The sequence below is a fragment of the Balaenoptera borealis genome, assembly GCF_965194805.1.
Source record: "Balaenoptera borealis genome assembly, chromosome: 3".
Classification (NCBI taxonomy): domain Eukaryota; kingdom Metazoa; phylum Chordata; class Mammalia; order Artiodactyla; family Balaenopteridae; genus Balaenoptera; species Balaenoptera borealis.
This window is the reverse complement of record NC_138866.1, coordinates 553,474-577,303: the sequence shown is the minus strand read 5'-3', so window position 1 is coordinate 577,303 and position 23,830 is coordinate 553,474. Positions and strand designations below refer to the sequence as shown.

At 61.9% G+C, this 23,830-nt stretch overlaps 2 protein-coding genes across 9 annotated transcripts in view; one reads left to right on the top strand and one right to left on the bottom strand.

Annotated features, from left to right (window-relative positions):
• AKT1 (AKT serine/threonine kinase 1) overlaps nucleotides 1-23,830 on the bottom strand; it is a 65,747-nt gene that overhangs the window by 7,549 nt on the left and 34,368 nt on the right. The window lies entirely within an intron of this gene.
• Nucleotides 277-18,858, top strand: ADSS1 (adenylosuccinate synthase 1). 6 transcript variants are annotated; one of them, XM_082387620.1, is made up of 13 exons: nucleotides 277-547; nucleotides 7,442-7,544; nucleotides 10,762-10,824; nucleotides 11,575-11,625; nucleotides 11,853-11,919; nucleotides 13,098-13,205; nucleotides 13,302-13,383; nucleotides 13,903-14,029; nucleotides 14,478-14,632; nucleotides 15,377-15,501; nucleotides 16,969-17,066; nucleotides 18,251-18,371; nucleotides 18,473-18,858. In XM_082387620.1, the coding sequence occupies exons 1-13, from the start codon at nucleotides 356-358 to the stop codon at nucleotides 18,576-18,578; spliced, it is 1,398 nt and encodes a 465-aa protein (XP_082243746.1). In that variant the 5' UTR covers nucleotides 277-355; the 3' UTR covers nucleotides 18,579-18,858. The 6 variants fall into 6 exon arrangements, with proteins under 6 accessions (XP_082243746.1, XP_082243747.1, XP_082243744.1 ...); XM_082387621.1 differs by having other exon boundaries at nucleotides 278-547; nucleotides 18,251-18,400; XM_082387618.1 differs by lacking the exon at nucleotides 277-547 and adding an exon at nucleotides 6,614-6,847.

Genomic DNA, 23,830 nt, shown 5'->3' with positions numbered 1-23,830 from the left:
GGGGGGAGAGGTGGGTCGCGGCGTCCAGGCCTCGCCTCGGGGAAGGCGAGCGCGATCGCCCCCAAGAGCATTCCCGGGGCTCCCCCGGCCTGGCCGCGTGGAGGGACCCCGGAGCGCGCCCTCGGGCCCTGCGCCCCACAACCCCTGGCCGGGCCCGCGGCCCCACCCGGCTGCCGGGTGGTTGCGGAGGCGGGACCCGGCGGCCGGGAGGTCACGGCGGCGCGTCACGGCGCCCGAGAGCCCGCCCCCGGCCCCGCCCCCCGGCCCCCTCCCCCGGCCGGTTCCTTTTAATGGCGCGGCGCACTGGTGCAGCGGGCTTTCGGGCGGCCCAGCGCAGCGGACGAGCCGAGCCAGCATGTCGGGGACCCGAGCCTCCAACGACCGGCCCCCTGCCGCAGGCGGCGTCAAGCGGGGGCGGCTGCAGCACGAGGCGGCGACCACCGGCTCCCGGGTGACCGTGGTGCTGGGCGCGCAGTGGGGGGACGAGGGCAAAGGCAAGGTGGTGGACCTGCTGGCCACGGACGCCGACATCATCAGCCGCTGCCAGGTGCGGGCCGGGCGCCGGGTCCCTCCCCCAGCGAGCCCCCCTCCCCTCCCCTCGGACCCAGACGGACCCTCTCCTCCCTGCCCTCCAGCCCTCCCGGGACACGCCTCTTGGACGCCTCCCCTCCCGGGACACCCTTCCCAGCCGCCACCCCCGCCCACTCACACGCACACACCACCCACTCACAACCCCCTGCCACTCATGGGAGCACACATTTCCCTCCCCCACTGCCTCCCCCAGGGACCCCGCCTTCCCCACCAGCCCCACCCCCCAGGGCAGTGGGCCAGGGGCAGAGCTATAAATACAAGTCGCTGAGTTGGGGACACCGGATCCTCAGGGGGTGGGGTGTGCCGTGGGTGTGACACTGGGCCCTGCAGTGTGGGGGGCGGGGACCCCAGCTGCCCAGTGGTTTGAGGGCCACGGAGACACCCTCCCTTCCTGGTTCTGTCTGGGCCTGGGACAGGGCTGGCTGACCACAAGGGGTCAGTGCACGCCGAGGAGGCTGAGCGCCCAGAGCCCAGAGTGGGAGCGAGCAAGGCCCCTGTGAGAGGGGTGGCCCTGGAGGGTCAGCCAAGCGGAGGCAGAGGCCAGGGCAGGACAGCGGGCCAGGTCCTGAAGGCAGGCAGAGCAGGCACAAGGGGGAGAAGGAGGAACCTCGGACTTACGGCCAGGGTGACCCAGGGGCTGGCAGTGCCAGCCAGGAGGCCGGACGCAAGCTCTGTCCCCTGAGGGCCCAGGGCGGGGCCTCTGCCGGCTGCGGGCTGCTCTCTGCACCCCGTCTGTCCTGACTGCCACCGGCAGTCCCTTGGGGCCCCGTGCCATGCTTGCTGCTATTGGCTGACTTACAGCTCGGGGCGCAGAGGGGTCAGCTTTGGGGTGCGTGCATTGGCGCTGCCAGGGTTTGCAGCCACGGGTGGGAGTGCTGCCAAAAATGAGGAAGGGATGCCCTCTGAGCTCCTCCTCCCTGGCTCTGTGGCCTCATTCCTGAGCTCCCGCCAGGTGGCTCGGGGCTCGGCCGCCCCAGGGGAGACCAACATCGCCGGGCTTGGGGAAGACGCTGCCATCTGGACCACTCCTGCCCGACGCAGACAGTGGGTTCCTGGAAAGTGCTTTCTGGGGTGGTGACAAGTCTCCCACCCTCTCTCTGCCCTAAGCCACGGCGAGCAAGTCCACTCCTCTCCCCTGGACCCTGCGGCCGGGCGTGTGGTCCATGCCCACTGCCCTCCCTCCCCAGCTCAGGGCATCCCCTTCTGGGGCCTGTCTGCTCCAGCAGTGATGCCCAGGGCCCTCCGTGTGACCTGCCAGCTCTGGTCAGCCTCGCCCACCTGCCTGTGGCCGTCTCCCCTCCTCGAAGTGACCTCGGGGCTTTGCAGGTACCCGTGAGAGCCCTCATCTTGAAGCCACCGATGTCCTGGCTGTGGAGATGGTTCTGGAATGAGGCCCTCCCTGCTCTACCACCTGGGTCAGCAGGCCAGGCCCTGCCCTCTTCCGTCGCTGGACAGGACCAGCCAAGGGCAGAGCAGGCTGGAACCCCCCACCCACCTGGGGGGCCCCCTAGGCACCCTCTCCCCCACCCATATTCTCCAACTGACATCAGTACATTTCCACCTGCAGGCCTCTGCTCTGCAACATGTGGGAATAATTCCCAGCTGTGCTGGGAGCCCACTGTGGCTTCTCCTCTCCAGCCTCCAAACAAGCTGGTGAGGCGGAGCCTCAGAGAAGTTGAGCAGTTGGAATAAGCAGCACTTATGGGCCCTCACGTGTGCCACACCCGCATGGCAACAGCGCTAGGCATCAGGGGCTGGCACGGGGAGGGTCCAGCCCATGCTCCGGGAAGGCTGCTTTTACTTAGAGCGTGTAGGCGTGAAGCCCGGAGTCATAGCCTTCACACCGCACCTTGACCCCAGGAGCTGGTCCGAGCTCGGGAGCGAGGGGCCAGGGCAGCTGGCGGTGGAGTCGCGTGCAGTGGGTGGGCTGGGCTGGGCTGGGGCGCGTCTGGGTGGCTGCCCTGGTCCCCGGCTCTGGTCTTGCCTCTGCTCACCCTCTGCCACCAGCAGGCCTGTCTTCCGTCTTGGCTCTGGCACACGTGGGAAGCCCTTTGGTGGCCTTTGGCCACCTGGCTCACCTGGACTCACTTTCCGCCTGCCCAGAGGCGGCCTGGGGCCAGAGCCACCCATGCCCCCAGCTGCCATCCTCATTTCTTCCCATCTCAGGGGTTTGGGGCCTGTGGTCAGCAAGCACCCCAAGACCCCCAAGACCCTCCTTACGGTCCAGAGACTCAGGCCTTAGGCCCCTCCTGCTGTTTTCTTTGACTCTAGGACCCGTTTCCTGGCAGCCTCCCCTCTCCCTGAATAGAGGGTGTGCAGCCCTGCCCTTCACCACCAGCAGCCCTTCTGCAGCCTGGGTCCCCGGTCTGCCCCAGGGCTGGCTCCCTTCTCTCCTCATTCCCAGCCCAGCCCCTTGGGCTCAGGGATGGCCACGCAGCCTCCCCCTTTCCTCTCTCTGGTTCAGGTCCTGCCACGGCGCTGCTACGGAGACCCCAGAGCCCATCCGTTAGCGGCCTCCCCGCGCTGGCATCTCATGCTCTCTCGGCCGCTCGGGCTCCGCTCACTCCCTGGGAGTCCCCGCACCTCCGCTGGGCTCCGGCTTTCCATGTCTGCTGAGCGTCCTTCCTGCTGTTTGACGTTGCCCCCGCCGGCCCCCCCCGTCCCCCGCCCCCCGCTGCCCCCTCACCCCCGCCCCTCCCCCCGCACCCCCCCGCACCCCCCAGCCCCGCCTCCGTGGTGTAGATAGGAGCCTAAGAGCCCACACACCTGGCCTGGCCGTCGGGCCTCGGTGCCAGCCCTCCTTCCATTCCCAGAGTTGCCTTCGTCAGGCTTTGGGCCCCCGCCCAGGACCCCGAGGTCTTCACGTGCACTGGGCAGGGTTTCAGATTCCCCTCCTTCCAAGGGCAGTAAGACGGCTGGGCACAAGGGCGCGGGCGGGTTTCCCTGGGGGAGCACCGTCAGTTCCCAGGGAGCTGTGGCGATGGGCACGGTGGTCTCACTCGTTGGGGGCCGCGTCCTGCGGCTTGTTGGTGCTCTGGGTCCACTCTCCCTGGGGGGGGCGACTGAGAAATGCCTCACCTGGAGCCCCAGGCCAGTCCAGGAGCCTCCGATGGGGAGGGAGAGTGGGGAAAATACCTGGTGGTGTTCCAGAAGCAGCCCCCCTTCCACGTGTACACCCTCTGATGACACCGGCCCCCCAGCAGTGGCTCCAGGGGGAGGGTCTCCACAGGGTCGCCCAATCCCTCGTGGCTGTGGGAACGTCCACGTGGAGCCCACGTCCTCCTCCCTCCAGGCCTCACCCCAGTGCCTCATGGGACAGAGTAGCTCTGTTTGGGATGAGTGAATGAGTGGGTGAACGAATGAACGGCAGGAGCCTGCCAGCAGAGCAGACACACAGGAGCTGACGGCTGCCTGGGCGCGGGCACTCCGTGGTTTCACCCCGGCCCTGGTGGGGGTGGGGCAGTGCACAAGGGTCTCGAGCCGGAGAGCCGGCCCCTTGTGCGTGCTGTGCTGTGCGCGCCCCTGATAAAACCCGCAGCTCCTGCGCTGCCCAGAGGCCTCCGCCCCCCCACCCCACGGCCACACCCGGGGGGCGCGGGAGCAGCTTCACAGCCTCTGAGACGCCGTCGCCCCGCACTCAACCTCTCTGCTGTCTTTGTGCACTCTTGCCTGGCCCCCAGAGAGGGTGGGCTGGAAGGACACCTGCAGAGGCAAGCAGGGTCAGGGCTGGTCAGATTCCCCGGCGGGTTGGCCTTGGCCCCGTTGCTGCGTCCCTGAGCGCGAGAGCCCCCCTCTCTGAGATCCCTGCTGCCAGGGAGGCACCTGGCAGGAGCATCCACCAGGGAGTCTGAGTGACCGGCCAGGCCACAGGGGTGGCTTCAGCATCCCTGGGGACTCAGAGCTGTGCCTGACCCGAAGGTGCATCACGGAGGGGAGAACCTGGAGGCTGGCAGAGCCCTGAGGGTCCCCCTGGGGCACAGGAGAGGGGCGAGGCCAGCTCCAGCTCACTCTTGCGGGGCCCCGGGCATGGAGCTTCCAGAACCTGCCCACCCAGGGACAGGGAGGCAGAGCACCACCCAGGAGCGAAGGCCCTGCAGAGGCAGCCGGGCTGGGCCTGGGACCTGGACCGGCTCCCCCTCCAAGTGGTTTTCCAAACCAGGCCCCGCATGGACTGCCGGCCCCCCGCCCAGCTCTCCCCGGGCCTGCAGGGCTGGAGCCTTAGGAGGGCAGGTGGGTTGTCCCTGCCCCGACCTCAGCCCCTGACTCCGTGCGGCCAGGAGCGGGCAGACGGGGGTCTCTCTGGGACGGTCACCTGGACCTCAGCAGAGCTGCTGGGGGGTGCGCGCTGCGGGTCGGCAGACCCTGGGCTCAGCGTCCAGGGCTGGCTCACGCCCCTGGGAGTGGACTGTGACCTGGTGCCTGGGCCCTGCAGCCGGCGGGGGTCATCTGCCGCCCACAGGCCCACAGGGGCCTGCGCCTGTTCCTAGGCGCTGGTGTTTACCCCAAACAAATGTGGCGCGTGCTCAGGCCAGCTGGCGTTGGCACTGGGCACTTGAGAGCAGGGGAGGGAGGCGGGCCGTCTGGGCCCCCACCAAGGCAGGCAGGATGCGGCTGGGGGGGACGTCTGGCATACGGGGAGAGCATCTGCAAGCTGCCATCTGGTCTAGCCTGGGCTCTGCTGCAAACTCCCTTCTGGGGACCTCAGTTTCCCCATCTGTCAAAGGAGGCCATGCACCCCGGGCTGCCCCACCTACGGTGGGAAACCTGCCCCTGGGTGTGAACTCCGCAGAGAACCTCGTGTGAGGGGGCTCACGGCACGTGTACCGAGGCAAGGGCAGAGCGAGGACCGGGGTCTCGGGGGGGGCACAGGTGACCCCCAAACCTGGGGCCCATCAGTCACGGTGACTCAGATGGTCAAGGCTGAGCCCACCGCCCTACTCCCCGCCCCCCACACCTCGTCAGCATCAGCTCCCTTCCCTCCCACAGCCCCTCTGGGGTCCCTTCCCTGTCTCCCTCCGTGGCGGCCCCCCGGGTTCACCCCCCAGCACGGTCTGCATCCGAGCCCCCCGTGGCCTGACACCGCCTGCCCGCCCTTGCTCGCAGGGCACCCCTTCCTTGGCCCCCAGCCCCCCCGCGTCGTGCCCTTTGTCCTTCTGCTTCCCCCGTCATTTGTTCAGAGCCTGCGCTCAGTTCCCGAGGCCAACCACCTGGCTCGGGGCACCTGGGGAGGCGGCAGGCTGGCCTTCAGCCGTCGTCGGCCTTCGGGGGCGGCTGAGCCGTGGGACCTGGCACCGTCGCGCAGCAGGGCCTCGGGGATGCACAGCAGGATCGCAGTGACCCCAGGAGTCAATTAGAGGCAAACCCACCCCAGTCCTCCAACCCCCGTGTCAGGCCAGACAGGCCTCCCTGCGTGCGTTTGACAAGCGGAACGCTAGGGTGTCTGGGGACCCCCGTGGAAGGGGCTTCTAGCTGGGCCGTGGTGGGGCCGTCTGGCACAGATCGTGGCCAAGCCCCAGGGCAAGAGGGGTATTGTGGGTGAGGTTGGGCTCTGGCCCCGTTGCTTAAATTCCCCGGGGGTGCAGTGAGGTCCAGGAGGAAGAGGCCCTGGCCAGGTCTCCTGGCGCCTGCGCCCCCAGCCTGGGCCATTTCGGTGGGGGGGGGGGCGCCGGGAGACGTGTGAGTTTCATCCATCCCCAGCCTGAGGAGCAGGTGCTCCTGGCGGGAGGAGGCCGCCCTCCTTCAGCCCTGCCTGGACGGGGCAAAGAGAGGCCTCGCATGGGGGGAGCCCCACCCTGCCGGGCCCTGCGGAGGGGGGCTGAAGCCCTCACGGCCAGCAGCCACGGCCCCCGCCACAAGGCTGGAGGACAGCGGGGCGTGGAGGGTGGAGGCCCAGCCGTGGAGAGCCTCCGCGGATAAGCGATAAGCACGTGCTTCTGCAGGAGATTCAGCCGGGAAGGTGGAGCTGGGCCGGGCTCCAAGGCTCTGGGGGCAGAGCGGGCCCCACAGGGCAGGCCCACAGCCTCTGGCGCCACCCGGAATGTGCCCCTCCCCAGGCCCTGCTCACTGGCTCTGGCGACCCACGTGCTGGGGCCCGCGCTGTCCGCTAGTGGCCGGAACTGGGACAGGAGGCCGGTGTCCCTTAAGGGCGGGGCCTTCCCATCCTCCCCAGACTCAGCCCCGCCAGCCTCAGAGTGGTTTTTCCCTCTTTATTCTTAGATGGGAGACACAGGCCCCAGGGAGGGTGCCTGCTGAGAGGGTGAGGGGCCCTGGCCCTGCTGGCCCGTGCCAGCACCCAGTCCCCTCACCCGGCCCCAGAAGGGCTGTGCTGCGTGGCCCGCCCTCTGCTTCCCCAGAGCTCGGGCTGTGTGGCAGCAAGGGCCGTGGGGGCCTGAGTTTGCTCCCCGGGATGGTTGGGCCCCCTCATTCCTGCATCAGGGGACGGACCCCCAGAGGGACTCGTGGGCAGGGCAGGCAGGGCTCTGAGTGTGTCCGCACTAGCCAGCCTCCCTGGAGCATCAGCACGTGACGGTCCTGGGTGTGGGCCAGCCCCTCTCTTGGACCCAGTCCCCTGGCCAGGCCCCTTCACCCCGTCCCAGGAGCAGGGCCCTAACCCAGCACCCCAGACGTGCATCAGAGCCGACCACTGGACCAAACTCCCCAAGTCCGAGCATGGACGGCATCTCACACTCCTTGGGGGACAGGACCACCACCCCGGGCAGCCCAGAGGGGGCTCCTGAGCGCCTGCATTTAGAGCTGCCTGGAGTGAGGCCGGTTGCCGGTCAGGCCTTCCCAGGGTGGGTCCAAGCCCCCGGGCTCCTGGATGCTGAGCCAGTTTGTCTTCTGTTCCCAGGGGGGCAACAATGCTGGCCACACCGTGGTGGTGGACGGCAAGGAGTACGACTTCCACCTGCTGCCCAGCGGCATCATCAACACCAAGGCCATGTCCTTCATTGGTGAGTGCCCGCCCCGCCCCACCCCTGCCTGGGATCCTGAGTGTGTGAGCAGGAGAGACCTGGGACGTCATCCAGCCCGAGGGCCCGCTGTGAGGCCTGGACGCCGCCGGAGAGCTGGGCTGGACCCCCGCCCCCCCCACCCCGCCCTGCCCGCGTGAGGAGCAGGTGCTCCCGACCAGGAGGGAATGACCTGCTCAGCCGGGGCCTCGACCCTGGGCCGGGAGGTTCCAGGCCCCAGCCTCAAGGGGCCGGGAGGTTCCAGGTCCCAGCCTCAAGGGGCCGGGAGGTTCCAGGCCCCAGCCTCAAGGGGCCGGGAGGTTCCAGGTCCCAGCCTCAAGCGGGAGCCCTCGCAGAGGCCTCTGATGTGGGACCTGTCCTCAGAGCCCCTCCCAGAGCCCAGGACCCCACCCGGCCTGGGCCAGAGGGAGGGAGAGTGCAGGAGGCTCCGCTGAGGGCTCAGACTCCCGCAGCGCGTGTGTACAGGCCTGTGTGCCTGTGTGTGAGTGAGCGCACGTGCGAGTGTGCATGTGTATGAGTCTGAGGGCGTAGGTGCATGAGTGTGAGCGTGTGTGTGCGTGCAGGTATTGTGTGTGTGTGCTCTTGTGCATGTCCTTAAGCGAGCGTGCGAGCGGCTCGGGCCTGGCTCCCTGCTGCGTGGCTGGAGCCGGGTCTGTGCCTGGAGCCGGGTCTGCGCCGGAAGCTGTTCCTGGCCTGCTCGGGCCCCTCTGCGGTCGCCTCCCCTCGGCCCCTTCCCATTGCCTTCTGCTGCCCACCCCACCGTGGGACACGCTCTGGCAGCTTCTGGTACTTTTCCTTCTGGCTCTTTCCACGACTTGGCAGGCCCACACTCGTGACTTATCTGCCCCGCCCTCTCCCTGGCTGGGAAGCCGGGAAGCAGGGGTGGCGCGGCAGGTGTGTGCCCGGCGGTGGCAGGGGGTCTGCCCCTGCGCGTGAGCCCAGGGACACGGCGGCGGAGGGGCCACAGGGGCAGTGGGCAGTCCGGCTGAGCAGGAGGAAAGGGTCTCCCAGAGCCTCCTCCGTGGGTGCAGACCGGGACCCAGCAGTGGGTGAGGACAGGGCAGCGAGGACGCCAGCTCACCCGGGACCCCACGCCCAGGGGCTGGGGCTTTGCTGCAGGAAGCTTGTCAGCGCCAGCCTCGGTTGCTGGGCCCCGGGCCCCTCTGGGAGGGAAACGAGGCCAAGGAGGCACCGCTCGGCCAGGGGGCGCTCTGCCCGGTCTCCGAGGAGCTGGGGGTGGGTGGGGGCCGGCGGTCACCGGGGAGCATGGGCAGGGGCTCAGCTCGGCGGTCAGCGGGCCAGACGGCAACGGCGGCGGGAAGCCCCTTCGCAAGGGCAGAACGAGCTGACACTCACACAGCTGCCCCCCCAGCCCGGGTCACTCCCCCAGGCCCTGCCACGTGGCCATTTCAGGACTCGTGGCATTTAGGTGACCTTTTGTGCTCGGGGTGGCTTGCACCGTCTCTGAGTCACTCCTGTCTGGACCCACGTCCCGTCTCCCTCGGCCAGTCCCAGTGCTCAGGGGACGGGCTCCTCCCAGGAGGGCAGCGGGGGCCCTGCCCAGCTGGTTTTGGTCTTAGAGGGAGGGGCCAGCGTTGGCTTTAGCCTGGGCCCACGGTGACCTCGTGACCTTGGTGAGCCCCTTCCTCCCCTGGCCTCAACCTCCGCCCTCTGTAGACCCTACTTCGGTTTTACGTGGATGGGGAAGCGTGGCTCCCCCAGGGCCCTGCTTGGGTCCCAGGAACGGCTGGAGGCTGCATTTCTCCGCACCTCGTGCTTTCCCATTTCCATGCCACTTAAATAAAACACAACAGCTTTACTGAGGTATAATTTACGTACCGTGAAGTTCACCCCTGTGAGGGTACGATTGTACATCCATCACGATTCAGTTCTAGAACATTTTCTTCCCCCTGAGGAGTTTCCCCTCCCCCCTCCCACCCCACCCCCGACAACCACTGATCTGCTGTCTCTGTAAATGCTTCATGATGGCTTTTGTTTTGCTTTGACCGTTTTCTTTATTGTGATAAAATGTACATAATATAAATTTACCACCTTAGCCATTTTTAACTGTACAGTTCGGTAGCGTTAAGTACATTCACGTTGTTGTGCAGCCTTCACCACCATCTGTCTGCAGAACTGTGTCATCTCCCTAAACAGAAACTCTGTCCCCATTAAATACTCACTCCCCCTTTCCCCCTCCAGCCCCTGCCCCCAGCATCCTACTTTCTGTCTCCACGAGTTTGACTTCTCTATGGACCTCATACACGGGGATCATACAGAATGTGTCCTTCAGCGTCTGGCTTATTTCACTTTATATAGTGTCCTCGAGGTTCATCCATGTTGCCACCTGTGTCAGAATTTCCTTCCTTTTTAAGGCTGGATAATATCCCATCATGTGGATGAACCACATCCTTCTGTTGATGGACGCCTGGGTTGCTTCCCCATCTTAGCTATTTTGAACAATGCTGCAATGAACATGGGAGCACGAATTTCATGCTGTTTTTGTTTTTATTTATTTATTTTAAAAATAGGCTATTTTATTTTATTTTTTAAATTAACTTATTTATTTATTTTTGGCTGCGTTGGGTCTTCATTGCTGTGCGCGGGCTTCCTCTAGTTGCGGCGAGCGGGGGCTACTCTTCACCGCGGAGCGAGGGCTCTAGGCACGCGGGCTTCAGCAGTTGTGGCGCACGGGCTCTAGAGCGCAGGCTCAGTAGTTGTGGTGCGTGGGCTCAGTAGTTGTGACTTGCGGGCTCTAGAGCACAGGCTCAGTAGTTGTGGCTCGTGGGCTCTAGAGCACAGGCTCAGTAGCTGTGGTGCACGGGCTTAGTTGCTCCGTGGCATGTGGGATCTTCCCGGACCAGGGCTCGAACTCGAGTCCCTGCATTGGCAGGCGGATTCTTAACCATTAGGCCACCAGGGAAGTCCCTGTTTTTGTTTTTAGATTTTTTTTTTTTAATGTGGACCACTTTTAAAGTCTTTATTGAATTTGCTAACAGTATTGCTTCTGTTTTATGTTTTGGTTTTTTGGTCATGAAGCATGTGGGATCTTAGCTCCCCGACCAGGGATTGAACCCGCACCCCCTGCTTTGGAAGGTGAAGTCTTAACCGCTGGACAGCCAGGGAAGTCCCTGTGCTGTTTTAAACATAAGTCCCCCGCGTCCGTGATCCGATTCAGTCTTGTGTCTGTGTGTTGCAGGCAACGGAGTGGTTGTCCACTTACCAGGCTTGTTCGAAGAAGCAGAAAAGAATGAGAAGAAAGGTAGGTCCGTGTCCCTGCAGACCCGCCCCGCCCAGGACACGTGCATGTTCCCAGCGGCCAAGTTGCCGGGTGGCTCGCCATGTGGTTTCTCCTGAGGGCGGCGGCAGGTGGGCAGGTGGGGCGGCCTCCACGGCTGGCGCCCTGCCTGGGCCTGCAGGCTCTGCGTGTGCAGGAAGCCGGGAGCGGGCAGTCCAGAGGCCCCAAACTCTGGCTTCAGGCCACAGCCTCAGTGTCGCAGGGGAGCTTTCATGCCACTGGGGACAGGTGGCACTGTCCAGGAAGGAGCCCTGGAACCTGGAAGGTGACCCTGATGTCCGGCTGAGGCTGGGGACCGTTGGGCCGACCATGCGAGCAGGGAAGAATGTGGTCCCTGGGGGCTGTTCAGGGGCAGGAGGCTGGCAGGCAGTGACCGAGGCCACCAGCCAGGCATCTGGGCAGGTGGGACCCCAGTGGTTGTTCAGAGGCAAGCTGATGACACCGCAGCCCTGCAACGCCGTGGAGGAAGCGTAGCCTGGGCCTCAGGCCGCAGCGCAGGCACGGAAGAGCGAGTGGGACCCTGGCCCTGGGACGCGGGCACCAGCAGGTGCCGGGACGGAGACCCCGCAGGGGGACACGCTCGCCCGTGGGGACGTGGGTGGACGTCCCCGGGGGAGGGCCCACGACCCCCCCAGAGAGGCCACCATGGGGAGGGCCCGCCACTAACCGGAGGTGACTTTGTGGCCCGCGGCCGACCACGTGCCGTGTCCGCAGGCCTGAAGGACTGGGAGAAGAGGCTCATTATCTCTGACCGGGCCCACCTCGGTGAGTCTCAGGCCCTCCCTGCCCACCTGTGAGTGACGCCCCCATCCCCACCATGGCCTGGGGCTCCCCCAGGCCTCCTCCAAGGGCTTCCGGGGGTACCAGGTCGGGATCGCTGCCCCCACTGGCAGATGGGGAGATTGAGGCCCGGGGGACCCCAGTGCGTCCCCGGAGGCCCTGTAACCGTCTGTCTCTCCCGCTCGTGGTGCCCCCGCCGGCCCGGCCGGCAGTGTTCGATTTTCACCAGGCGGTGGATGGGCTCCAGGAGGTGCAGAGGCAGGCCCAGGAGGGCAAGAAGTGAGTAGTGCGTGTGCTCCGCGCGTGGCCCTCGAGTCCACGGATGGAGAGCTGGGGGCGTGTGGGGTGGGGAACGTGCGTCCACCCGAAGCCCCCGAGGACGGTGCCCGTCGGTTCACCCCAGGCCTCCCTGGCCCTGAAGCCCAAGCGAGCCGCCTCTGCCGGGGCCGCGCCGTCCTCCCCGGCTGCCACCCCGCGGAGTGCCCGTGCTGTCTGTCGCCCGCTGCGCCCCCCGCCCCTGCGGGGATCGCAAGCCAGCCTTGACCACAGCTCCGTCACGGCACCCCGTCCTGCCCACCAGCTCTCGGTGGCCGTTCACTGGTTCTCCAGAGACGTTTATTAGAAGGTGCCGGGGACGGTTCTCAAAGCCGGGGCAGGGATGCAGCAGACCAGAGTACTGCCTCTCACACACACGTGCACACGTGCCTGCACTGCCCACATTCACTCTGCACACGCTTGTCCACAGGTGCACACGCATGTACCGCACGCATCCACACACACACACGCCAGTGCACGCATGTCTGCACACAAATGTGCGTGCACCACATGCCCTCACACGCGACACACGCTCATACACAGACACGCGTACGTGCGCACGTGTATGCGCTGCACACATTCACACGCTGCACGTGTTCATACACAGGTGCGCACACGCTCCCACAGGAGCACGTGCACTCACACACGCGCACGCGCACACACGGGGCTTGGCCACACGCAGGTGGCAGTGCTGAGCCTGGCTGGGCTGTGGCGGGCACAGCGTACAGGCTGGGCACAGCTGGGCTCCACGCCCGGAGCAGCAGCCTCCGTGCCAGGCGAGAGGGAAGCCAGGGCAGAAGGCAGACGGGCCGGGGAGGGCACCACTGGGCACTGGGCCTCAGAGGGGGGTAGGGGAGGGTCAGGGCTGGGACTCAGTCAGACCCGGGTGCCACCACCGCAGCCCCGGGTCCCTGGAAGCTGGCCACGTGAGGTTTCCCGTGGTTCTCATGGCCGTCCCAGACTCCCGGGTGCTGCTGCTGGGAGGGACCCTCAGATGTCACCCAGCTCGACCTTGATTTATGGGGCTGGAAACTGAGGCCTGAGGGGCTGGCCGGGGAACCCGCGTTCCCAGGCTCCGCCCCCAGGCCCCAGGCAGGCTGGCCTGGGCGACCCGAGCTCACAGCCTGTGGCCTGTCTTTTAGCATCGGCACCACCAGGAAGGGGATTGGACCGGCCTACTCGTCCAAAGCGGCCCGCACGGGCCTCCGCATCTGTGACCTCCTGTCGGACTTCGACGAATTCTCCACCCGGTACCTGACCTGTCCGTGACCCCAGGGGAGCCTGGCCAGGGAGGTGGGCGCAGGGCTCCAGGGGGCCGGGGGTCTCAGTCATTGTCGCTTCTGCAGATTCAAGAACCTGGCCCATCAGCACCAGTCCATGTTCCCCACTTTGGAAATAGATGTTGAAGGTCAACTCAAAAAGCTCAAGGTAGAGCTGGGTGCCTCGGAATCAGGGCAGACCCCACCAAGGGTCCGCGTCCCACCCGACTGCCCGTGCACATTCGTGCAGTGCACCTGTCGCGGGGCATTATCACAGGGTGCCTGAGCTTGGGGACTGCGGGCCTCCCAGGGGAACCCCCTGGCCAGCCGTGCTCACGGTGGTCTTCTCAGGAGGCCGGGGGCTCACCTGCTGGCCTGGCCCCTTGCCTCCTCTCTGAGGAAACTGCCCCAGATGTGCTGGGGGACGGAGGCCAACGCTGTCTGTCTGGGGCAGGAGCAGGCGGGAGACAGGACGATGTCAGCGCAGAGCCCTTCTGGAAGTTTCCAGGGCTGGGACCCCAGCTCCTCCAGCCTTGTCTGGGGCTGTAAATGTGACAGGGCGGGACGAGCGGGGATATTTGCAGATCGAGCCCCTCGCTGGGCGGGAATTTGCTGGAAAAGAGAGGCTGTGGGGAGGAGGCCAGAGCTGGGTGGACACCCTAGTTCCTGCATCCCCGCCTTCCCCCAGGGCTTCATTGAGCGGATCCGACCCATGGTCCGAGACGGCGTTTACTTCATGTACGAGGCGCTCCACGGCGCCCCCAAGAAAATCCTCGTGGAAGGCGCCAACGCAGCCCTCCTCGACATTGACTTCGGTACGCCCCGGCCGCATCCCCACAAACCCCGCCTTTCAGAGACAGGCGTGGTGCGGCCTCCCTCCATGGCCACGCTGCCGGCTGTGCCCAGGAAACGTACCGCCCTCGTTTCCCTAACTTCAGCCGAGAGGGGAGAAGTGAGAAGCTGGGCTGGAGGTGCGGGAGAGAGGGCGAGAGAGAACGGTGGGGCCCCAGCTGCCCCACGTGGGCCTCCGTCCACCCTATCCCTGACCCAGGGACACACCAGCACCGAGGCCGCAAGGCGCAGGCAGGGGAGGCACGCACCGTCCAAACCCGAGCGACCCTCACCCTCCCCTCCCCCACAGCTCACACCCACTGCGCCCTGTGCCAGCCACGCCCCCGGGAGGGTCCCCCTGGAGACCCTGCCGAGGGGGACCCCTGGGCCCAGGCGATCTGCAGGCTGGTGGCCTAACTGGCTGTCTCGCAGGGACCTACCCCTTTGTGACGTCATCCAACTGCACGGTGGGCGGTGTGTGCACCGGCCTGGGCATCCCCCCCCAGAACATAGGCGAGGTCTACGGCGTGGTGAAGGCCTACACCACACGCGTGGGGATCGGCGCCTTCCCCACCGAGCAGATCAACGTGAGTCCCCAGCCCCGCGGGACCACGTGGGCACCTGGGGGAGGGGCCTGGGGAGGCTAGCGAGACGCAGGAGGCTGCCGCTCCAGCCCTGTCCCGCGCCGTGGCCGTGGCCGTGGCCGTGCACAGTGGAGCCCCTCGGCTCGGGAAGGGCACCGAGAGCTGTCTCTCTGCTCCATCCTCGGGGGCACAGGCCACCTTCGTCCTTGGGGGCCTGAGCCCTCTTGGGTTTTGGTCTCAGCCAAGCTAGAGCCGGGCCAGAAGCACCGCCCCCGCCCCACCCAGCAGACTGCTCTCCAGCCTCGTGGGTGTTTCTGGAAGCTCAGGACACCGCCGGCCTTCCTCTCACCTGGCCTGTGCCCTCATGGCCGGCGAGCACCCGAGACTCTTGTCCTGGGCAGATGTCTGAGAGCCAGAGTGGGAAGGGGCTTGAATGAGGCGCAAGGATAGGGATAGGGACCCCTGAGAAATAAACACACACCTGCCCAAGGCTCAGCTGCAGGGCCAGGTCAATCCACCCTCACCTGCCCATGAGGCCCAGAAGGAGGCGCTGGTCGGCGCGGCCCAACCTGTGGGGGCCTCAGCTGGGGCAGGTGTGCCAGGGACCAGGGAAGCAGGCGTGCGGAGGGGGTGATCGCCAGGGGCTGCAGGAGGGCCGGAGGGGAGGGCAGAGGAGATCGCTAGTGCCAGGCGGCCGGGCACGGCTCCCTTTCCCATGGCACCGGGGCCCTCTCTGTCCCCATGCAGGAAATCGGGGACCTGCTGCAGAGCCGCGGCCATGAGTGGGGTGTGACCACGGGCAGGAAGAGACGCTGTGGCTGGCTGGACCTGATGATCCTCAGATATGCCCACATGGTCAACGGATTCACTGCGTAAGTGGCACTCCTGGCACGTCTGCTACTGAGCCCACCCGGGTGCCCGTCCACCCCGGGGTCCGTCCCTGAGTCCCCAGACACCATGGGAGCAGGGAAGCTGGGCATCGGGGCTCAGGGCCACCGTCTCCCCACGCAGGGTGATGTCACCCGAGGGAGACCCTTCTCCACGGCGAGGCCACAGTGGGGTGACGTGGAGGCCCATGCAGGGCACCTTGGAGCTGGCCCTGTGGCCAGCCCTGCATCTGCTCCTGAGCACAGACAGGGCTGGGGCTCCTCCCACGAGCTGTGCCAGCAGCAAACGCCATCACTTCAGTTCCCCCAAACCCCCAGAGTGACACTGGGCTCCTAAGAAGGGGGCAGAACAAACCCCCAGCAGGAGAGGCCACGCTTGAAGCTCGCGAGACCCCGCAGAGAGGCAGCAGTGGGGACGCAGCCTGCGCCGGTCCTGGAGAGCGGCCGGCCGGGTTTGCAGCCCCTCGGGGGCCTCCGCAGGTCCCCCCGCTCTGGAGCCCCGGTCTGCGAGGCTGTGGACAGGATGATGACCCCGAGGGTGCCGGGGGCAGGAGCCCCCCTCCTCTGGAAGCGGCATCCCCCTTGGGGGCAGGGCGGGCCCCCCACAGGGCCCCCGAGACCGACCAGGCAGCCGGGCTGCTCTTGGTGACGGTTGTGGTTCCGGCGGCTCAGACCTTGCCCTGGGAAATGAGGGGCTTCGTGCGAACGGAGGACTTGCTGCTCCCTCCCCGGAAAGATGGGCCAGGGTGCGAGGTGCACGCTTGTCACAGCGCACGGCCCACGAGTTAACCACAGCCACGCTCGGTGTGTGTGGGCCGTCCGTCCGCGGGAGGCACAGGGACGAAGTGGCCGAGGACACGGTGTCCAAGGTCCCCAGCCCGCAGTCCTTGTGTGCAAAACGGGGAGATGCAGCCTCCCGGGGCCCCGAGGGTAACGGCCCAGCCCAGGTCAGGGCAGTGGCGCCGCGCACGGTGGCCCACGTGGGCTCGGGAAGCCCAGGGACACCCACCCAGAGGCCCCTGAAGCCTGGCCATGCAGAGATGAGAAAAGGAAGGGGAGAAACTTGCATGAAGCCCGGGCTCCCTGGCCCCGGGCGGATGGTGTGGGAGACCCTCAGGGGTGGACGACGTCGAGGGCACCGGTGGTCTCGGCCCAGGCTCGGGGTCTCCCGGGTCAGAGGGGCTGGACGGGCACAAGGCTCACGTGCCCAGACCCTCAACGCGGCCGTGAGAAGGGCAGAAAGGACAAAGCCGCCAGATTGGGGTCCCCATGGGGTGCTCAGGGCCAGGCGGGCCGGGCGGCTGGAGCTGGGTTCCAGCCTGGCCATAGGCGGCCTTTTCCATCCTCCTCTCGATTCCTGGCAAGTAGAGGAGAAGCGAGGGGTGGAGCCCAGACAGGAGAAATGACAGCGTAGCTGACCGCTACTCGGCTTCTCGCTGTGGTTTTGGACAGGCTGGCCTTAACGAAGCTGGACATCCTGGACGCCCTGGACGAGATTAAAGTCGGCGTCGCGTACAAGCTCAGCGGGAAGCGGATCCCCTACTTCCCAGGTGCGAGCACGGAGGCTTTCCTGTCCTTGGCCTGTCTCGCAGGACCTGGGAACAGACGTGACCCGTGGTTTCTGGGGCGAGGGGACAGGGTGTATGTGTTGAACACGCGGGGTGAGTGCACGTCTGGAAGACTCATCCCGATTCTGTCTGTGGCAGGTTCTCACCCCGATGGGAGGCCTGGCCGGGCCTCAGGGCAGTTGCCAGGCCTCCATGGTCTGGGAAGGGCTCAGAGGGACTCAGAGGGACCGGCCTGACTCCGGGACCCTGGGGGACCCTCAGGCGCCTGGGGTCAAGGCCCACCTCCCGGGAGCTGGGGACTCACCTGAAATAGCCGACGTCAGGTCTGGACGCTCAAAGCTCTGGGCAAATAGGAAGACGACTTTGACCTAAGAAAAGATACATTTTTGGTTAGACTCTTTAAGGTCCTAACTGGAGTTTCTGTGACCAAGGAAGCATCCTTTCTTTTAAAAAGCATAAAGGCAGTGCTGTTTTCCTGGTGTCACAGTTACTTGTGCGGCTGCACTGGGGTCACGTGACCCCACCCTCACCGGTGGCCATGGGCGAGCTGCCCTCCACTGCCCCACCCCCAGCACGTGTGTACACCCGCCAGCACCGGCGGCTGTGGGAGCCCCCTGCGTCCTCTCGGCCAGTGTGCCCCAGGCCTACTGACCCTGAACTTCGAGAGGGCGCAGCAGGATTGTGGTGTGACCGCAGGGGAGCATTCGAACTTGGAGCGCATCCAGGGCCCTTGCAGTGGACGGCTCCTTGCAGCATCTTCTGACGATAAGGGGTGGTTGGTGTCTGCTGTAGCCCCGGAGTCCCCGCCAGGTGGGGTCCCTGCCCTGACGAGGGGGATATAGATCCTTTAGGACCTCTTGACACTTCAGGACCCTCGATTCCCTGAGAATTTCCAAGCAGGGGCCTTGGAGTTCCTCTGATGATCGCTGGGGACGTTGCAGCAGAGCGCGTAGTGAATCCGTGTCCAGGGTGGCGTGTCGCCTGGGCTGGAAGGGGTACAGCCAGTGTCCGAGAACCACCCCCACCCCCTGAGTAAACCAAGCAGGGAGGCTTGCCTTCCCCGCCTCTGAGCCCCGGGGCAAGCGGACCCCAGGCTGGGGGTCCCGGGCCCGTGGCCGAGCAACTGTCCGCAGCACGTGGTTCACCCCCGCCCTGCGTGTCCCCAGCCAACCAGGAGATTCTGCAGAAGGTGGAGGTGGAGTATGAGACGCTGCCTGGGTGGAAGGCGGACACTACGGGCGCCAGGAAGTGGGAGGACCTGCCCCCGCACGCCCAGAGCTATATCCGGTTTGTGGAGAACCACGTTGGAGTGGCAGGTGGGTGCCCTGAGCCCTGGCTGCCCCCTCAGCCCGCCGCGCCCTGGGCTGAACCTCCCCTTTCCCTTTCAGTGAAATGGGTTGGTGTTGGCAAATCCAGAGATTCGATGATCCAGCTGTTTTAGACAAAGACAGAGCTGATCCCGGCAGGCCACGTCCACGCCAGCAGCCACAGTAGTGTTCTTTCCCCAGCCAGCAAAAACAACGCCGTAAACAAAGAGATTTGAAAACTATTTTCTGTACTTTTATATTTCGCTTTAAGCCTTCAGCTCCACCCACTGATTTCTACAACAACTTGAAACATCTGAAAACCAGTGTTGGGTACATTTTTTAAAATCCCGCTATTTCAAATGAGCCGAAGCGCTCAAAACAGAGACCTTTTATGGCACGTGAATTGTCACATGGTTGTATGCCCGGTTGGAGCCATTTAGTAATAAACAAATCCGACAGCCGCTGAACAGTAGTGAGCAGTGCATGTTTTGTTCTGACTTGGTCGTCGTCGTTTTGACTTTTAAACTCTGGAAGGCGCCACTTTGCCGCATCAGCAGTCTGGGTGACACACATTTTCTTTTGTTTTTTAATAAATTTATTTATTTATTTATTTATTTTTGGCTGCGTTGGGTCTTCGTTGCTGTGCGCGGGATTCCTCTAGTTGCGGCGAGCGGGGGCTACTCTTCGTTGTGGTGCGCAGGCTTCTCATTGCGGTGGCTTCTTTTGTTGCGGAGCATGGGCTCTAGGCGCGCGGGTTCAGTAGTTGTGGCACGCGGGCTCAGTAGTTGTAGCTCACGGGCTTAGTTGCTCCGCGGCATGTGGGATCTTCCCGGACCAGGGCTCGAACCCGTGTCCCCTGCATTGGCAGGCGGATTCTTAACCACTGCGCCACCAGGGAAGCCCTGACACACATTTTTGTGTCACGAAGCCAAGCCATGAGTTTGCTCAGACCACAAAATGCAACCAGCCCAGGGAAGAGAGACCACGGGCATTAAACAGGTTTTCCAGAACTAAACACTTCAACAGATTCACCCTAGCGCCCCGAGCCCTTCCCCGCAACCATCAGTCCCCTCCATTTCAGTGGAACAGCCACTGGCCCCATCCCTCTTGAGTCCCCTGGGCTAGGAAGCCACTTCTCAACTGGCTGAAGCTTCAAAGAGCCTACTGTAGTCTGTGCTCAACCGGAGGCCGAGTGGTAGCTTCCCTAACCCTTCACATTTTGGGGTAAGTTTAGAAAAATAACAGGTGTTTTGGTATCATTTCAGAGAGGAAAGGGATTATACATATGGAGAGACCTAGAGTCTGCCGGGCTTAAATCCTAGCTTTTTTTTTTTTTTTTAACTATTTATTTATTTATTTTTGGCTGCGTTGGGTCTTCATTGCTACACGCAGGCTTTCTCTAGTTGCAGCGAGCGGGGGCTCCTCTTTGTTGCGGTGCACGGGCTTCTCATTGTGGTGGCTTCTCTTGTTGTGGGGCGCTGGCTCTAGGCGCGTGGGCTTCAGTAGTTGTGGCACACGGGCTTAGTTGCTCCGCGGCATGTGGGATCTTTCCGGACCAGGGCTCGAACCTGTGTCTCCTGGGTTGGCAGGTGGATTCTTAAGCACTGCGCTACCACGGAAGCCCTAAATCCTAACTTTTCAGAGCTGAGGATGCCAGCTGGGTTCACTGACATTGGGCCGCTGCCAACTCGGCTTGCTTCCCATGGACCCTGCCGGCCCCGGACGGTTCCACAGGGTCCGGTGTCACCGGCTTGCACCACAGAGTCCCAAACTCATGTGACAGCATGTTGGGTGAAAGGGCCACAGATTGGGTGTATGGCTTCACACCTGCTAGCGAACTTTTCCAAACAGTGCCGAGAACGGCCTTCAGCAATTTGAAAGATGTCAGGGGCATGCGTATGGACCACCTTCCTCAGGCAGCAGGGCTACAGGTGAGAAGCACCAGCGGAAACTGATCTTGGAGTTTCCCAAGAATTATTTCCTTCCACGACAGAGCAAGAGGGACGAAAGGAGAGGCCAAAGGCAGGGTGAGTTCTTAAGGAAAGAGGAGGTGGACCCCAGCTCTCCTCCCTGCCCCCGGGGATACTGTGCTTCTCCTGACCAGATGACCATCCTGCTACGACAGAGGGATGCACGCTTTGGGCGATCCACCAGAGTAGGCATTTTCCAAAGAAAGAAATCATTTCATTCTGCATAAAAAGCTGCACTCCTGGCTTGGCAAGCTCAACCTGCAATTTAAATTACAAAGCTGCAAAAAGCCGCTATATTATGTAGTAGCTGCTAAATCCTCCACTCGAATACAAGTTGTTCTTTCCTTTGATCTCTGGACAAAATCTTGGGGAGGCAGCCCCAGGCAATGTCTTTGAGTATCTGCAGGTGTTATACAAGGTAAAAAGACACCAATTTGGAGGGGAAATCATTCTTCCCTGGCACCAGCTTCCTCACTCCCATGTGGCCCAGGGATGGGAGGCTCTGTCCTCTGGGTTGGGTTAGGACAGACAGCCCCCTTTTTCTCAGTATCAGATGTTGTGAGGGTCTGAGTAATTATAATAAGGTGCTCTCTCCTCTTTGCACCAATAACACAGCCCCAGTGTAGACGAGCTCACAGTGGTCTCAGGTCAATACGTGGATAAAAGACAAGTAAGTGATTTGATAACGTTGTTTGATAAAACGTGTTTTTCCAGGGACTTCCCTGGCGGTCCAGTAGTTAAGACTCTGTGCTTCCACTGCAGGCAGCAAGGGTTTGACCCCTGGTCGGGGAACTAAGATCCCATATGCCACGGGGCGCGGCCAAAATGCAAAAAAAAACAAAAACAACAAAAAAGTGTTTTCCCAAACACTTTGGAGAGCTGCTGGTTTGCTCAGAAGTTTAACATTCATCTACCCTACCATCAAGCCATTCAACTCCTAGGCACTGACCCACAACAAATGACCACGAATGTACAGAAAAAGCCTTAGACAAGAATGTTCAGAGCAGCTGCCCTCATCAGAGCCAAAACCTGGCAGGTGTCAGTTGACAGGTAAACAAACTGTGGTCCATCCACACACGGAATACACTCAGCAACAGAAGGAATGGACCACTGAGGGGTGCAGGACGGTGGCCGGTCTCGGAGCGAACTGAGGGAAAAAGCCAGACACAAAGGTGCACGTGCAGAATGAGCCCCAGCCTGTGAGGTTCTAGGACGGCAGCGTCCCCGTAGGGGTGAAAGCAGAGCAATGGTCACTTCTGCCCGGGGCGGGGGAGGGGCGACGGGGTCATCATAACTGGCAGAAGTGTATACATTTACCATCTGGGCATTCCACTGGGCGTAAATACACACAACCACACTGTAAGTAAATTATACCCCAATCTACAAGTTACTCAAAGTAACCATACAACCATCTTACATAACAGATGATAATTACTCACAATTTTAGGACTCCGAGGCAACTCTGATGAAACATATTAATGAATACGTTTCCTGCCAGCCTTACCCACTCTGCATTTGTTGGAGGGGAAGTTTGCTGCACTTCTCGTGGGAAAACAGAAAGCGTGTTCCTTCCTCATCTGACACATACTCACTTCCAGAATGTCCAACTTTCTAAGGTCAAATTATGCCGTTCCGCAAATGCTTTGCATGAGTTCGGTTTTCCTGGGATATCGCCCAGCCCAGGGCAAGGCAGTTCTCCTTACTCTGCTTCCACAGCTCCCGTCCTTCCCCTTTTGTGACATTTTTCCCACCAGAGGGCAGGGACCCCGCTGGCTCTGCTCCACACCACCCCTAAGGGCCTAGCACAAAGTTCGGTATCTATTATGGGCTGAATTGTGTTCCCCTAAACTTCACGTGTTGATGCCTCAACTCCCAGTACCTCCGAATGGGACTGTATTTGGAGGTAGGGACTTTGAAGAGGTCATTTTTTCCGAAGCTTTATTGAGGTATAACTGACATATATTTAGATATAATTGAAATAGAACATATAATTGGCATATAATGTACACCTTAATTGTATACTGTTGACCTAAAACAATAAAAGAGACCAGCAAAATGGGTTTATTTGGGAACGGCAAAAAAATTGCAATTCAGGACATGTAATCTATGGTGAACCACAGGCAAGTCTGGAGAACAAAGGAGAGAAAACTCTTGAGAAGGGGGAGATGGAAGGGGCTAGTCTGAGCAAAGAACCCATTGGTGGAAACTGGGAGTTTGACATGTAAGTGGTCTTTCATTGGCTGAGTTGTGACAGACTCTTATTGGCTGGGCTGTTGTCGGGCAAGGAGAAATTCTTCCTCCTGCTGGGTAGTAAGGTAGTAACCTTCTTCTTTGTAGATGCAAGGTACTCTTTTCCTATTGGGTCTGCAATTAATGTAGTGCAGTAGGGCATGCTTGCTCCCTCTTCTGGCCTCCTGACTCTTTTTTTTTTTTTTTTTTGGCCACACCATGTGGCTTGCAGTATCTTAGTTCCCCAACCAGGGATTGAACCCAGGCCCTCTGCAGTGAAAGTGCGAAGCCCTAACTACTGGACCGCCAGGGAATTCCCTCTGACTCCATTTTAAATGAGGTTTCTGTTTCTTAATTTTTACAACATTAAGGTGTACAGTGTGATGATCTCATACACATACACATTGCAAGCCATAATAAGGTTACATAATACATCCTTCACCTCATATAATCACCATTTTGTTGTTGTTGTTGTTGGTATGGTGAGAACAGTTAAGATCTACTCTTAGTAACCTTCACGTACACAATACTTGCTAACTATAGTCACCGAGCTGTACATTAGATCCCTGGAACTTATCTACCATATAACTGGAAGTTTGTACCCTTTGACCAACAGCTCCCCATTTCCCCCAAGCCCAGCCCCTGGCAAGCACCATTCTACTCTGTTTCTATGAGTTTGATGATTTTGGGGGGTTAATATTTATTTATTTATTTATTTAGGCTGCGCTGGGTCTTAGTTGCGGCATGCGGGATCTTCGTTGCCACATGCGGACTTCTTAGTTGCGGCGTGCATGCGGGATCTAGTTCCCCAACCAGGGATGAAACCCAGGTCCCCTGCATTGGGAGCACAGAGTCTTACGCACTGGACCACCAGGGAAGTCCCAAGTTTGATGATTTTGGATTCCACAGATAAGTGATATCATACAGTACTGTATTTCTCTTTCTCTGATTTATTTCAGTTAGCAAAATGTCCTCCAGATTCATTCACGTTATTGCAACTGGCAGAATGGCCTTCTTTTTTATGGCCGAATAATATTTCATTATATGTATATTCCAAATATCACATTTTCTTTATCCACTCATCCACTGATGAACACTTAGGTTGTTTCCATGTCTTGACTATTGTAAAAATGCTGCAGGGAACATGGTGCAGATAGCGCTTCAAAATAATGATTTCAATTCTTTGTATACACAGAAGCGGCATTGCTGGATCACATTGCAGTTCTATTTTCAACTTTTT

Coding starts and splice junctions, on each gene's coding strand:
- ADSS1 (XM_082387618.1), top strand. CDS start 6,629: ATGTGCCCCTCCCCAGGCCCTGCTCACTGGCTCTGGCGACCCACGTGC. Junction 11,920..13,097: donor CAGGCCCAGGAGGGCAAGAA/GTGAGTAGTGCG, acceptor CCTGTCTTTTAG/CATCGGCACCACCAGGAAGG. Junction 18,372..18,472: donor CACGCCCAGAGCTATATCCG/GTTTGTGGAGAA, acceptor TTTCCCTTTCAG/TGAAATGGGTTGGTGTTGGC.